The following is a 16,222-nucleotide window of genomic DNA, read 5'->3' as shown; positions in this document are numbered from 1 at the left end:
TTCTCCTAAGACGTCACAAAGATCCCAGTTCTTCCGATAATTAATGGCAATACATTGTGATGTTATGAAACATTCTTGGACACATTTGAGTAAAGTTATTTGCTGTATTCTACGTAAGATGTTAGTCTGCTGACTTTTTCTAAGTTGTAAGTGTCCCATGATAGTGATGTCATTTGGGTGCTTACATTCAAGATCGTTATCGTAACAAACATCTTCTAAGAATGCCTCACAATGTCCAACGGAATTTAAAACCAGCAAAATTACAGGGTATGATCCAAACAAAATGTCCATGTCGTCATTCCTCTTTGAAATAATCAGTTGTAAGCTTTTGTCAACGACTACGGAACTTTGTAACGCTTCTATACCGATGGCTGACAATTATTGACGACTATTCCGTAGCTTATTTAAATTTCTGTCCTACATACAAAAAATAGGTTAAACCGTCGAGAATAATTTTCATTAACTTCGTGTTTCCATGACTTGATGGATAACTGGATGTTAAACCCTTAGAGGTAATATTCAAATGCATCAATGAATAAAACTGTGTTTTGAACTGGATCTTAACGCTATATATAGGCTATAGGTTACAGACAATCGAAAGTCGTCTTTTCCCCCAGAAAAAAATGTTTAAAATACAGTGAACCATTTTTTTTATCTTAATGCAAATGCCGTGTGGTTATAATATAAACAGCACGAAGTGTTGTTCCTCATAGAAATGATGAACGGTTCAATGGAGAATGCGTACATACCTTACAAATGCTAGTTCTTACGTTATAAATCGATTGCTTTTATACTGCTTAGAACATTTCATAATTCAATGCCTCTTGACTTCAAACATAAATTATGCATATTCTATACAGAAAAAACAATCTTACTAATTAAAACATATTATGAAATCAGATTATGATATAAGAATCCAGTAAAAACAGTTTCTAGTCAAGTTAAATAACGCACTATCATCATCACTGAGGGTTGTTGCATATAGGGGTTTAAGAAGTGAGGATGTGGTATATAGGCGCTACAAAAGTGGAATCTCAGAAAAAGAAGAACAAAAGTTAGTAAGTGGGAAACAGTTACAAAAAAGCGGGATTTGTGGCTTGTATTTTGATACAATCGTTACTTGAGTTTATTACTAATTTTGAATTTAAACAAATGTCTTATGACGTGTATACATAACGAACACATTAAGCGCTTGATACACAAATAAGAGCGTATGCGTATTAATCGAATTATTATAAATAATAAAAGAAAAAAAGTAAAATCAGGCTTACAATCGGTACAATTTGAAAGGGAAATATTGTTTTATGTTTTTTTACACAACAAATTCATCAAAAAGCATTAAATTTCCCTGAAAAATTGCTCCGATTGTGTGTTTGATTTGACACATTTTATTGCATTTGATTCGTTCAGAGGGTCAATAAGTTACTGTATATGTATTCAAATCCTACTGGAAAAACATTACGAAACAGTCTAGATCATCTAAGTTAAATAGTTTGCAACAATTTTTACATATTTTCATTAGATGAAAAAGCTATCAAGCATTACATGCTGCTGAAGAGGGCATTTCGTTTATATCAAAATAACATAAATATTTTTGTCAAATGTTTCACTTAAGGACATTGCTTACCATTATGAAATAGTCAATACCCTAAAGACAACACATCAATAGATCTACTTCTTGAAAATTTGGTTTTTGTAAGAGATATCCCTCTTATATATGTGTTTTTGGATAAATACTCAAAATGTGTCAAAATATATCAAATTTCGGTTCTGGGCTTTCTTCTGACGTTTATATTCACATGATTCAGGAGATCTATTTAGAACTGTGTCGTACTAAACTTGAAATTGAAAATATACACAGTGGGCTGCGATATTGTGAATTCAAGTAAAGATTAAAAGACTTTTTCGATCATGGCTGTGCAACAAATTCACGGGAAATAAGTACTAAACATTCCTAATTTTTCCATTTGTAACACAGACTTTAATCTACAATTATTTGCAAATGACAACTATATGAGCCAGTAAAAGACAAAAAAAAAAAATTAACACAGTATTAAGACTATAGTAATAATTACAAAGTTTGAAAAATGAAAGCAAAATATTGTATATGAATAGCATTCTGCACCAAAATAATGGCTACCAGTATACAAACTTATCGTTCGTCTCATTTATACAGATTTTGAATATTGAAAAGGCATCCAATTTTTCATTTGTTTGTACACTGTTGTGAGAAAGAGAACATCAATGCATATTAGTAAAGCACATACAGATTTAACCTAATAGTATGTAGATGTGAGTTATGCTGCTTTGTTCGACGAATGTCACTTTAAGGTAGCACAGTACAAAGATTTTTTCACTCCCAATCAGACAACTTTAAACTGATGTAATTCCACTCATCCTTCTTTAAATTTTATAAATGAGGTATCAAAAGAAAGAAGAATGATTAATATTTCAAATTGTGATAATTTCATTATGACATAATTATTACATGATTAATTGTTATGTAATTAGTTGCTATATTGTGATGTCCACACTTGAATGAATTTAGCGTCTTTGTTCTTCATAGCATCCCAAAATATTTTATAGATTCTTGTACAACACAGCTTGACCTCCAAAAACCGTGTCTCAGATTTCCAAAAACATCAATAGAACAAATTTTATACCCAATTGAATTTTAATTTAGTGATCTCTTATGAATTGATGTTGCAAACTTCATTGAAGATTTATGAGAGAATGAAATACAATAGGAAAAAGCTGAGACACAGTTTTAGAGGTCAAACTGTGTTGTGCAATAATCCATAAAATATTTTGGGATGCTATCAATAACAAAGAAGCTAAATTCATTCAAGTATGGACATCACAATATAGCAACTAATTACATAACAATTAATCATGTAATAATTATGTCATAATGAAATTATCACAATTTGAAAGATTAATCATTTGTTTTTCTTTTGGTACCTCATTTATAAAATTTAAAGAAGGATGAGTGTAATTACATCAGTTTAAAGATGTCTGATTGGGGATGAAAAAATCTTTGTATTATTCTACCTTAAACAACTTAATCTGAAAAACTATAGAAAATCACCAAAAAATCGTCGGCTCAATCCGTCTCAACATATTTTTACAAATCTTTAGCATGATGCAACGTTAATCCGAAAGAATGCTGTTTTATGCGATCAGCATAGGCAAACTACTCTCAAATAAAAACCGAACAGACGTGTATCGGCAATTTTCTAGTAATATGAGATCATCCTATGGTTTTACACAAACTGAAAAGTATGAATGGTTCTCAAACAATGCCTCATTACTTAGATTGCAGGCCGTCTGCGGACCTGTTGTTTATAGCGAATACCTCAGACAGTGAAATTCATCATTTGGAAGACAAGAAGAGTGTGATTAAAAAGATAATTTCTAAATTACCAATTTGTTCAAACGACATTCAAGTATCTGTTATAAATTACAGTTTTGAGGCACGTGTAGCTTTTTATTTTACGAAACATGCCAACTTATCAACCCTGAATTCTGAAATCAAAAACATATCCAGCGAAAAGGGTGTAAACTTTACTGATAATGCTCTAAAGAAGGCAAGAGATGTAAGTATCTATAATACTAAAATTACGAGGTGTGTCAGCCGTCATCACGTAAAAACGACGAATCAAAGAAGTCAGCTTTATATATAACTAATATAGTACAAAGGTGTAGATTAAAATTTACACCACTCCAGGCCCTTTTGTTTTCCACATAATTAATATTGCCAATAATTAAGAAGTTCCGGGTCTAGTCCGAATCCGATTCCAACAGTATATTCACCTGTTACCTATTACCTTATCTGTACGTTCCGCATCTAACAGGTGCACCACCAAACGGTGTATTTAGGATTATGCTATATACACGGATCATAATCACAGGGTTGACACTACTAAATTCAATCATTGTCAAATTGTTACCTATTGTAGTATTTTAATCAGTAAGACTTTCTAAGATAACAATACGAATACTAAAAATCTGGACTAAAAATAAGGTGTATATAGGAACCGTTTTCAATTTGTTAGCGGGCATGACATAAAACAGTGAATCAAAGAATTCAACTTTATTTATAACTAACATAGGACAATGCTGTTGATTAAAAAATACTCCATTCCAGGACCTTTTGTTATCCAAATAATTAATATTACCAATAATTGATAAGTTCCAGTTCGACGGGTTCAAACAGAAAGATTTGAAAGCAGAGAAAACTGTGTATCTTATAATCGGCATGACTTTATCAGATAAAAAATAATACTAAAATAAGGCTTGCGCATAGTTATATACTTTAATTCAGTCACGGACCCGCGATATCAGTAAGTTCTAGTAAGTACAAAATGATATACTGGTAGCTGATATCAAAGACAATATTGGATACAAGTTCAAATGATAAGTAAGGATTGAACAAGTTTAAAGATAAATTAGACATCATAAAAAATGATAATCAGTAATCAAAATAGCTTTGTTTGAAAAGACGAGAAATACTTCAGAATTTCATTTACACCAGACTCAAGCGGGTGAACAATAAGATGCATCAAGCTAGCGAACGGTATTCCAGCGAACAATAAGAAAACGCGCCAACCTGATCATGCCTAACAGCCGAAGACTTACAATAACTTGAAACGTCCTTTGAAATCTGATGACAATTATTTCCAATTACTGCTGCATTGTTATGGAATGAGAATGAGATGTAATTGGCAGTATGTAATTGAGGATACATTAGACAAAAGCGAAAAGCAATTTATCAGTTTTCTACCAAACTGAAATAAGTATGACGGCTGTATCTCATTTCAAGACTAGTGCCATTCGATGAAATTGTTTACTAGAAACTCGACCACATTTCAGGACCAAAAATAATATATGAAACATGCAGCATAAAGCAATATAACAATGTTCATGTACTCTCATACGTCAACTTTCTCAACAGAAAACTAAATTTATAAGAGAAATAAGAATCGAATAACCATAGAGAAAAGTTCGATCAGATGTGACAAAATGGTAACATATTTTGCATCTGTTAAACGATTAAAAAGTGACAACCAGTAGCAAGTGTTGATACCAGAAACAAGATAAAACTGTTTTTAAAAACCAGAGGCACGCACTGTAACGAACAACCAACGGATGATTTTATTTAGAGTTGCTCACCTGCTTTTTTCAGTTTTAAATATGTTTCCATACTATGTAATATCTTATTAATCAATTGTTCTGGCTGTAATCTTAGATTTATATGATACATCAAATAGTTCAAGTCGGGTCAATGGAGCATGCGCACATACCTTTCAAATGCAAGTTATAACGTTATAAATCGATTGCTTTTATACTGTTTAGAACATTAATTTCATATTTCAATGCCTCCTGACTTCAAACATAAATTATGCATATTCTAAAAAAACCCAGTTTTACTAATAAAACATATTATAATTTCAGATTATGACATAAGAATCCAGTAAAATCAGTTACCAATTAAGTTAAATTTCCGCATCAAGAGGGTTGTGGCATACAGGAGTTAAAAAAGTAAGGATGTCGGATATAGACGGTACAAAAGTAGAATCCGATAAAAAGAAAGCGTGATTAATGAGACTTATGTAGACGAAAATCGCGTCCGGCGTATCCAACTATAAGCCTAGATCCTTTGATAACTAATTTTTTATATATATATAAAAACAACTGTTCTGACGAGTAAACATAACGATCACAATAAACGTTTGATACACAAATCGTATCTATATCACATAGTATATAGATCTGAGTTATGCCGCTTTGTTCGACAAATATCACTTTGAACAACTAACCCTCACGAACGATGAAAAATCACAAAAAAAATATCGGATCAATCCGCCTCAACATATCTTTATAGATGCCACTGCTGGTTGCGATTTATTCCCTCAAGGGTATCACCAGCCCAGTAGTCAGTATTTCTGTGTTGACTTGAGTTATCATTGATATGTTCATAATAAGAAATTAACTGTTAACAAAACTTTTAATTTTTAAAATACTACGGTTTTTCTACCTAAAGAATAGATTACCCTTGCTTTATTTGACAAAACGTTTACGAATTTTTGGTCCTCAATGCTCTTCAACTTGGTACTTTATTTGGCCATTTAAACATTTTTTTTTTCTTCGAGCGTCACTGATGAGTTTTTTGTAGATGAAAAGCGTGTCTGGCGTTAGTGTAAAATTTTAGTCCTGGTATCTATGATGAATATATTTACAAAACCAGAAAGAATTTTAGAGCATGATACAATACTTATCGAGAAAGAATAAACTGTCAAATAAACACGTGCAATTGTTTAGCAATATGCGGTATCCTATGGTTTTACGCAAACTGAAAAGTAAACTGAAAAGTATGAATGGTTTTCTCAAACAATGCCTCATTACTTATATTGCAGGCCGTCTGCGGACCAGCTGTTCACAGAGAATTTCTCAGACAGTAAAATTCATAATTTGGAAGACACGAATTGTGTGATTAAAAAGCCACTAATGGTTCAATGGACTTTCAAGTATCAGTTTTTACTGAAATTGTTTAGGCACGTGAAGCTTTGGTTTTGCGAGACATGCCAACTTATAAACAGTGACCTCTGATATCAAAGAGAAAAGGGTGTAATCTTTACTGCTAAGGTTCTGAAGAATATAAGAGATGTAAGCATAAGTCTAAAATGATATACAAGTAGCTGATATGAAATCACTGACGTTACATTTACAATATTGGATACAAGTTCAAATCATAAGTAAGCATCGAACAACAGATCAATCAGACATAGAGTAGTCTAGTTGGCCAAACGATGAAAAGAAGAGCTCCAAGCGATTGTACAGGAAGGCTCCGAGCGATTGTACAGTAAACTTGCAAGCGATTGTACAGTAAATAAAAATATCCGACATGGAGAAAATGAAAATATTTAGATTTCTACTGGGACAATGGCTTTGAAACTTGCAGACAGGTAAGACTATATATCAGAAGAGGTACATGTGAAAATTCAGGTAGCAAACATTGATTTTTCGATGTTTACTTGACATTTTTGATCGCTGTTGTGTGACAATTTTGATGGTTTTACACCTAGCTCCACCATTCTAAGGAAAACGTTTAGATGCATACATATTATTATTTTATTGGTTCATATTTACATAAAGAATGTTTTAGCTACCAAAACTTGAAGCAGAAACGTTATATAGTAGCATAAGAGTTTATTTTGCAAATGTCGGAGCCCCGCTTGACAGTCTCCCGAATGACCAGATTATTAGAAAACCGTACAGTTCCGTTCCCACACTGTGATGACGCCCCAAAAACAAAAGTTAGTAGTTCACAGTTGGAGATAATTGATGAGTTAAAATTCTGAAAGGTTTTGATAATTACAGTTAAACTGATTAATTCCTGGGGTAGAAAACAGAGATGTTTTAGATACATAGTATCACAACTTTCAAAATCTGGGTTTTCAGGTTAAAGCAATAAAGTCAATTATGGTTTTTTTTAAACTTTTATTTCAACTAGAAAGGAAATTAAAAAAAAACACATAATGCTGAGGAATACATAAAAGAAAGATAATCATATCAGTACTAACTGACATAACGAAACACTTAAATGTCATGTTACAATACTATAATTACTATATTGTTGTTTCCATTGTTAATATTTGTCCCAAAGAAAAACTATATATTCTCGGTGTATGGCGTTTCATACCAAGTTCATGTATATGTCGTTTAACATACTGGCTATAATAACAAAACAACAAACAGAGTACTAGTTATGCTAGGATAAAGCACAATGCTATTCAGCAAAACAAGGAGAAAAAAATAGTAAAAGCAAACATTAAAAATAAGGAAATAAGGAAAGTACTGACTTCTGAGATGATGAAACATCTAGCGAATAGGAAGAATATGAATAGTGTTTTCAAGTTCAGTAACATACGGATATGTTTATATTTCAGTTAAAAAGGCATATGGAGAGTTTTTTTTTTTATTCATTTAGGTTTTTAGTCACTGTTAACTTTGATTTCAATAGATTTCCAAATAGTTCACACCAAAATAAATGACGTATTTATATAAGACGAGCCTTCATTTGACAGCATCGACATTTCGTATACGAGGTTTTTATTATACTAGAAAATATTATCAAACTCCAAGTAGTAAATAGTAAGTGAAGTGATTTATTATATTTCCAAAGATAGCTAACTTCGTTTATTTTTTTTTATATTTTGGAGGTCACTAACATTTTTTGTTTTCTTTTAAAACATTTTCGAATGTTTATTGTTTTCATTGTGTGGTATGGGTGCCTAAATATTTTGCTATGCTTTAGATATGACAGTGAATTGAAGCAATTCCTACCGTAATAAATTGGTTTCTTGTCGCTAAAAATGAACAAAATGTTAATTCTATTCTTCTTAAATATAACTTTAGAACCAGCTTTAATCCATCATTTTCTGCATAAAAATGCATGTATCAAGTGAGGATTATAACATTTGTTTGGTGTGTTTGAGCGTTTGATGTTGCCATTTGATAAGGGACTTTCCTTTTTGAAAATTCTTCGGAATTCAGTAGTTTTGTGATTTAACCTTTTAGATAATATTATACTAAATAATTGTTAAATGACTAAAGCAAAATAAACCATCGATAATAGTGTGCTTACAACGACAACTTTACACTGTTTTACGGTTTTCAAACGATTTAAATGATTCGAACCGCACTACATGTCAAATCTTATCTGCCATATATACCAAACATGCGATATAAAACAAGGACACACTGTAAATCATCAAGAATAAAACTGTAATAATTTAAAAAACAATAATCGTTCATTATAATTGTAAAAAAGAGATATTTTTGTAACCATGTGATAACGTCAGGTGATCAAATTTTCTTTATCATTAGTCTTGTTGATTTTAGAGAATAATAGTGTCCTTTCCATTCATACCATATGACCCCATCAGCAAAAGAGGTAATTCTCCCAAATAAGTAAGCTCCATTTAGATTAGAATAATGACATTTCTTGTACCACCATGCCCCTTTATAAGCAACTGCACAATTTCCCAGATGTATATCATTATCTCTGTCGTTCGTAGAAAACATTTGTCCGTTATGGTATGCGAGGCTGTCTCCTTAAAAGAAACACATATGTTATTTAATATATATAAGAAGATGTGGTATGAGTGCTAATGATACACAATTTCTAAAAGGTAAATCATTACACGCCAAAGTACGGTCTTCAACACGGAGCCTTGGCGCACACCAAAAGCAAGCTATAAAGTATTAAAACGTTCAAACGGGAAAACCAACGTTCCAACGTATATGAAAAATTTGAAACGAAAAACACTTATGAACCACATCAACAAACGACAGCTAATGATTATCATAATTTCTGTTTCATTTTCCTACGATCGGATTTTTTACCGAATTTTACACAATAATTTATCACAACAATTCTGAAATATTATCAAGAAAATTAGTTCAGTACTGGTTTCAGCAACGAAAGCTACAAAGTGGTATGTACAAGTTTTCCAAAAGATGTGTCTATAGCGTGTATCTATTTATTAGAATTAAATATGAATTATATCGTGTTTAAAATAACATTGCATGAAATGTTAATACAAACACTTCTTCCAGCGTAACTGATACGCAAATTAATGGCTCATTCAAGACTTGTACATGATTTCATATGAATATAAACACTTTTCACACAACCAACACTCCTTTCAACATGCTAGTCGACAAGGTAAAGTTCACAGAGAAACGTCGCTCTACTCTGACTAACTATTTTCATTTCGGCTCTGGTCCGGCCCGACCAGTGATCAAACCCATAGCTGATTGTTTTTATTGATGCCAATACCCTCGCCATTTCGCTATTTCGTGGTAGTCAGTTTTTATTGGTAGAAGAAGAGCCCAGAGAGACCGGAGAGAATAGGTTCTTCTTTAGTAAAAATGATGATCCTTGTCATTTTAGAATGGAGTCGACATCAGTGTTGACAGACTAGTGATAAAGTAGTTCGACTACGTAGACCGGAAGCCACTTAAATCCACACCCTCCTCCATTCGAAGCAAAAGCGCGATACCACCAAGAATAAATAGTATGATAGGGTGATAGAATACAAATGCAGAACAATAGATAAACATCAACAATATTCCCCCTTTTATGATATGTGAATGTGTCGCCTATATAGAAACTATCAAATTCCAGCATAATTCTGTTCCAATTTTACATTTTCTAATAGAATTTGACAGTGCGAAACATTTTGAACGTTTTTGTTCCGTTAGGTTTTTCTATTTGTAACGGTTTTCAAAATAATAAACAAGTTTGCATTTAACCACTATGTTCTATGTTTATCCATATCGGCCATCTTGGTTAGCACACAGGGTCATCGAACATATTTTGTAAACTATATACCCCAAATGATGATTAGACCGCTGGTTTTGCCGTTTGAATGGTTTTACACTAGTAATTTGGAGTCCTTTATAGCTTGTTGTTCGGTGTGAGCCAAGCTCCGTGTTGAAAGCTGTACATTGACCTATAATGGTTTACTTTTTTAAATTGTTATTTGGATGGAGAGTTGTCACTTTTGGCACTACTGAACACCACATCTTCCTATATCTATGTCTAATTAAATTTGAAACAGTAAATTCATAGGGGAAAAAATGAAAAAGTAAATGAACTACGTATACCATGTGAACAAATAACTAGGCTAATTGGGCCAGCAGATCTTAAAAAAATGTCTTTAGTGATTACTTTTCTTGTTATTGGCCAAATAGTGTAATAAAAAAGATAAAGATAATCCGTGGCTAATCAATGCCAACATGGCGACTAAACTTTGTGTTTTTAATTCGTAATTTCTTCAAAACGTCTTTTATTTCACACATGAAATTTGGCACACACATGCACTGCTCGTATTGCTTTAATCAGAGTAAAACATATCGTGACATAATAATTATGTTTTCGATAAAAAGTAGTCAATTTTGAATACATTTTTAGTTTAAAATGCTGCAATCCTTATACCTAAATCACTTAGATACTTTCTGTTTTCGTTACATGGTATTATTAATATATAAGTACTATTGTAACCACAAAAAAAAAGAAGACTGGGACAATTTTAATATTAATGTTAAATTACAATACGTTATCTGGTGTACCCTGTAAAAACACAAAATTAAGAAACTATTAACCACGGTGTTCTTCGACGATAGTCATGATAGATAAAAATAATGATTTTCCTATAGTTTGTAAAAATAAATAAATTTCTTAAACTCGTAAATTAGAGGACGTTTTAGAAGCTAGGATCCTAAAAAGATGATCACAGATTTTGTATAAACATGATTGACTAATTTGACAATAATTTAGATCCAGCAGTAAAAAAGTGGCGAAAACATACACCAGAGATATTAAAAACATACACCAGATACATTAAAAACATACACCAGAAACATTCAAAACATACACCAGAGACATTCAAAACATAACCTAAAAATAAAACCGCTCATACAAATCAACTTATATCAACAACATTTTTTTAATTAACTCTATGAACATTTTACATTATCCTCAAATTAGATCAGATATTTATTTTTAAGATTTCCAGAATAAAAAAAAATAAACAGCACCAAAGTAAGACTCACCAGCAGTCCCTTTGTAGCCGCTTATTTCCAATCTATAGTTTGTTGAAGCGTCTCCAATGAAAAATCTAGTGTATTCAGCCCAAGCAGTATTTCCTTCAAAATCCTCTAGCTCTACTCGTAGTTGATAATTATCAGGTGCGACTATTTTATGAATTTTTGCATTTCCTGTTAAATTATTATAAATTACTCGATCAATAGTCTACTAGCCAATGTCCGTAATTAAATAGAATTTTTTTTAGTTTTCTCTCTGAATGAGGACATACATTTTCATTGATAACGAAGAGCTACCGAAAAGAAAATAAATTATCGGTTTTTCAAATCTTTCAATAACTTTGAATAAAGACTTTTGATATGATAAACTGAAATCGGTATTTGGCAAAAAGACTATCTAATAAGGTATGGTGTAGGTGGAGATCTTAGTTAAAAGAGATTGAAGAATAACAATTTAGATCAGTTCTTCATGTTGTAATATTCGGGTACATCGATGCTTTTAACAAGTCGTGAACCAATTTCAAATGCAGAGATCATATCCGTTCTGTTCAAAACTATGTAACACTCCACTCATATTAAGTGAAGTATTGCAGAGCATGTAGGTTTAGGATTAGTGAGTAAACTAATCACACTATATATTCGACAAATACAGCATATTGTGACGATTTCCTTTAAGTTACACCAATCCTTTTGTATTGAATAGTAGACAAAAGGTATTTAGAAGGAGCACATTGTTTTGTTTATCCGGCCTACCCAATCACAAAGGAGTTAAAGTAAACGACCGAGTTAGAATATTTCTTTTTAAAAGCTCAAAATGTCTTTATTACATATAACATAACTCGAATAAATAAGAATAAAAAGTACTTTTGTGTTTATGTAGATTATAAAAATTGTCAATTAACTTTTTTTGTAATTATATCGTTTGTTTTTTGGCATGATATTGTCGCTCTTTATCCGAACTTATTGAACATTTTAATTGTAATATACCTAGCCAGAAATTATGTGTAAGATTCCTGAATCCTTCTTCATAAGCTGTCCATCCTCTGTAAAAGTCTGTACTGCCGTCTAATCTCCTTTGGATTACCTAGTAATGATAAACTCAATTAAAATATTTGTAAATAGAATTTGAATGACGAGAAAGGGAGAAAACTATGTTCCTAGCGATCTAAAACCAAACTAAGAACATTTCTAACAGAAGCAATAACAAAGCTTACTGCAAATTTTTTATACACCGAAATGTTGTCTAGAATGCTTTGCTTATATAGATTAATGACAAAAACATGTTATCAAATTGATGCAACAGGATCACATTTCTGAATATGCTTTACATAGAAATTTAAAAGTCAGTGATGTATAAAACCTTGCATACGTGTATAGCTAAATGACCTCAAAAGAAACCAGATAGAATAAATAGATCTTGTCAGGATAAGATTTTTCAGAAACAGTAGGATCTTTAGTTTTGTAATTATTATTCAGTTTATGAAAGAGCAATCATAAAATAGTCTAAAATGTATAACTCTAATTATGTTATTGCCGCCGCACTGAAGAAAAAAATCGGAAAGAGAAAGTTTGTTTAACAAATGGTATTTTTTTATTATTTACTATTTTTAGTGAATTCAGTAACATACATCAAGGAGAAGTAACTAACGCTGTAAAAATTTAAAACGGCAAATTTCAATACACTTTAGTTAATGTAAAAGAAAAACCTACTCATATTGATAACATTAACAAATAAAAATTAACAACCGAGCACCTTACTTTTAAATTAGATTCTACAATTCGAAGACTGTTCTTGAATCAAGTTGCCGTATTTGTTTAATAAAAGTATCAATATATGACTTTTTCATATTGGCCCTGTAACATGCCCTCGGACAGCTGTAATGGCCCTCGGCGATGCCTCGGGTCCTTTACAACCATCCTTGGCCATTATTAATACCTCGGGCATGTTACAGGGCCAATATGAAAAAGTCCATGCATTAATACTATTTAATTTTTAAGATTCATGGTTCCAATGTGCTTTCAATCAGCGCTAAGCCACTGTGAGTAAAAATATCGGTCCTTTGTCCTTTGTAACCAGTTTAAAATTGCAGATAATACCAATCGACCCATTTCGAGTGATTTTTTTTTATAGTGTACTGTTACATCACTCTCCTAGGTTAGAGGTGATTGTGTACTTTTTTTTTCTAAATATGTTCATCACCGCTGAAATTTTTTATATACCTTTTCCATAGCCATTTACATGTATTTAATTTGATGCAAAGGTTTCTGTTTGTCATTTTATGGTTTATATCAATATTTTGCTCATTGTAAAAGATAAGATGAGCATTTAGATGATTTAAAGTGCAAAATAAAGCATCCCATCTCGTCATTGGCTCAATGACTGACTGTAGTTATGCACTATATCATATAAATAAAGGCAGCAGTAGTATACCGCTGCTCGAATCTCATAAATCGATAGAAAAAAACTAAAACTGAGGGAAACGTATTAAATATAAAACAACGACACAACAGTAAAATGTAACACACACAGAAACAAATTAAGCATTAGACAAAATCTAATGAGAATAAAAAATATAACATAAATACTAAATACATGAATTTGGGATAGAAAAGTACCGTGACACGTCCAATAGTAATGTGAATTCACACTCAAATATAAGAAGAAACAAACGACACAACAAAAATACAACGTTAAAATGTAACACACACAGAAACGAACTATAATATAACAATGGCCATATTCCTGACTTGTTATAGGACATTTTTAAAGATAAATCGCCTGATCTCTGCTGTTGCTCTTACTGCGCATGCGTCAGTAAATAAAAGAACTTACTGTCCATCCTACATCTTCTGAATCCATTTCACAATAGACATCGAACTTAATAGACGGCTTTGGATGAACTTTGTAGACACCTGATCCAGCGCGGCGTGGTATACCAGAACAGTCACGAGGTGGGTATAGGGCTTTCAAAAAAGAATCAAAACAGATACAAAGAATGAGTTTGCATATCGTCATTTTCAATATCTGCTAAGATCACTAATAAAAGAAGCAGTGTAGTATTAAAAAGAGGCAGAAGGTATGATTAGAACAATCAAAACTCATAAGTCCATTTGCTTATCATTTTACTGAACATACACCAAACGTATACACGGAAGTTTATAGTTTTCTAACGCTATCATCTAGTTATACATTTTTATGTTGACATTATAAATCAAAATGGTGAGCAAAAGTGATATATCTTTTCTTTTAAGGTAAATATCTCTGTATAAAAAAACCCGGCTTTCAACTGTTTTCTTTTACTGTCTATATACGTTAGGTTGTCCATTTAGATGTTTTGGATACGTGTTGTCACCTAATGTCAAACATATTATCCTGATTTAGAGTAATTTCTCGCAATTTGATTGGCTGATATTGTCCTGATAAATTTCAGTACATTTTTTTATTACGTCAATTGGAATTATCTCCCTTATTTATTACGTCAATTGGAATAATCTCCCTTGTACCATTGACCTAATAAAAAAAATTGAGTTGCTAAATAGTCCTTACATTTTTAATTTTTCACAGTTTTAGATTAAATATCTAAACTATATTTGGTGGATATTGTCCTCATATTGAATTTGAATGTAATAATATGTAATGTAACAAAATGAGGATAAATTCGTTACACAGTGTTCAATTGTTCTAATACGGAATTTATCGGGTCAATAAAATTCTCGTATTAGGACAATTGCACACTGTGTAACTAATAGTGTCTATCAAGTCTTTAAAATCAAACGAAAGAGGATCTTTATTAATGAATGTTGATCTATGTAATGGTTTCAAAGTTTTAATTGTTTGTTTTATTTTATCTAAAATTGTTTTCTTAAGATTGATTTGTATTTTGAAATGCAATTTATTTCTTTGATGCATATAATTATTGTTTAAACAAAAATAAAAAAATCAGTTACCGCGTTCTATGCAATAAAACAAAGATTTCCATTCTCCATAATCCGTACAAACAGCAAATGGGCGTCCTACCAAAACAAGTCCATCTTTACATTCAAAACTTATTCCAGTACCGAGGTTTTTATATAACCCAAATGTTTCTGTACAAACAGCATCTTGTATTTCTGGTAGGGATGCTTTGCAGTCTGCAAACAATAAGACATTTTGTACATTTATCATCACATGTAAAAGATAGGACGTTTTGTACATTTAATATCACATGTTAAAAGTATGACGTTTTGTTCATTTGCATCACATGTAAAAAGTAGGCGATTTTTACATTTATCATCCCATGTATTAAATAGGACGTTTTGTACATTTATCATCCCATGTACAAAGTAGGAAGGACGTTTTGTACACTTATCATCCCATGTAAAAAGTAGGACGTTTTATAAATTTATCATCACATTTAAAAAGTAGAATGTTTTGTACATTTATTATCACAGGTAAAAAGTAGGACGTGTTGTACATTTATTATCACATGTAAAAAGTTCGATGTAAAAAGTAGGACGTTACTAGAATGTACATTTATAATCACATGAATCAGCTGATAGCATAAATGACACTAACAGTGGTATTTTAAAGTTTACAACTAACGCAATATATTGGAGCTTTTGCTAATCG

At 31.6% G+C, this 16,222-nt stretch overlaps 1 protein-coding gene across 1 annotated transcript; it reads right to left on the bottom strand.

Annotated features, from left to right (window-relative positions):
• Positions 1-8,718: 8,718 nt before the first annotated feature.
• Positions 8,719-14,473, bottom strand: LOC143074087 (ficolin-2-like). Its single transcript, XM_076249634.1, has 4 exons — positions 14,447-14,473; positions 12,601-12,697; positions 8,933-9,116; positions 8,719-8,785 (listed from the first exon to the last, which is right to left on the bottom strand). Exons 1-4 carry the CDS (start codon positions 14,471-14,473, stop codon positions 8,719-8,721), a joined length of 375 nt encoding a protein of 124 aa, XP_076105749.1.
• Between the last annotated feature and the right edge of the window lie 1,749 nt (positions 14,474-16,222).

The sequence above is a fragment of the Mytilus galloprovincialis genome, chromosome 5 (genome assembly GCF_965363235.1).
Source record: "Mytilus galloprovincialis chromosome 5, xbMytGall1.hap1.1, whole genome shotgun sequence".
NCBI lineage: Eukaryota > Metazoa > Mollusca > Bivalvia > Mytilida > Mytilidae > Mytilus > Mytilus galloprovincialis.
Note: the sequence above shows the minus strand (reverse complement) of the source record. Positions and strands in the feature narration are given on the sequence as shown.

Excerpts from the sequence above, each read along its gene's own strand:
- LOC143074087 (XM_076249634.1), bottom strand. The coding sequence starts at position 14,473 with ATGGATTCAGAAGATGTAGGATGGACA. Across the intron at positions 12,698-14,446 it reads CAGAAGATGTAGGATGGACA|GTAATCCAAAGGAGATTAGA; the intron begins GTAAGTTCTTTT and ends TATCATTACTAG. Across the intron at positions 9,117-12,600 it reads TACACATAATTTCTGGCTAG|GAGACAGCCTCGCATACCAT; the intron begins GTATATTACAAT and ends GTTTCTTTTAAG.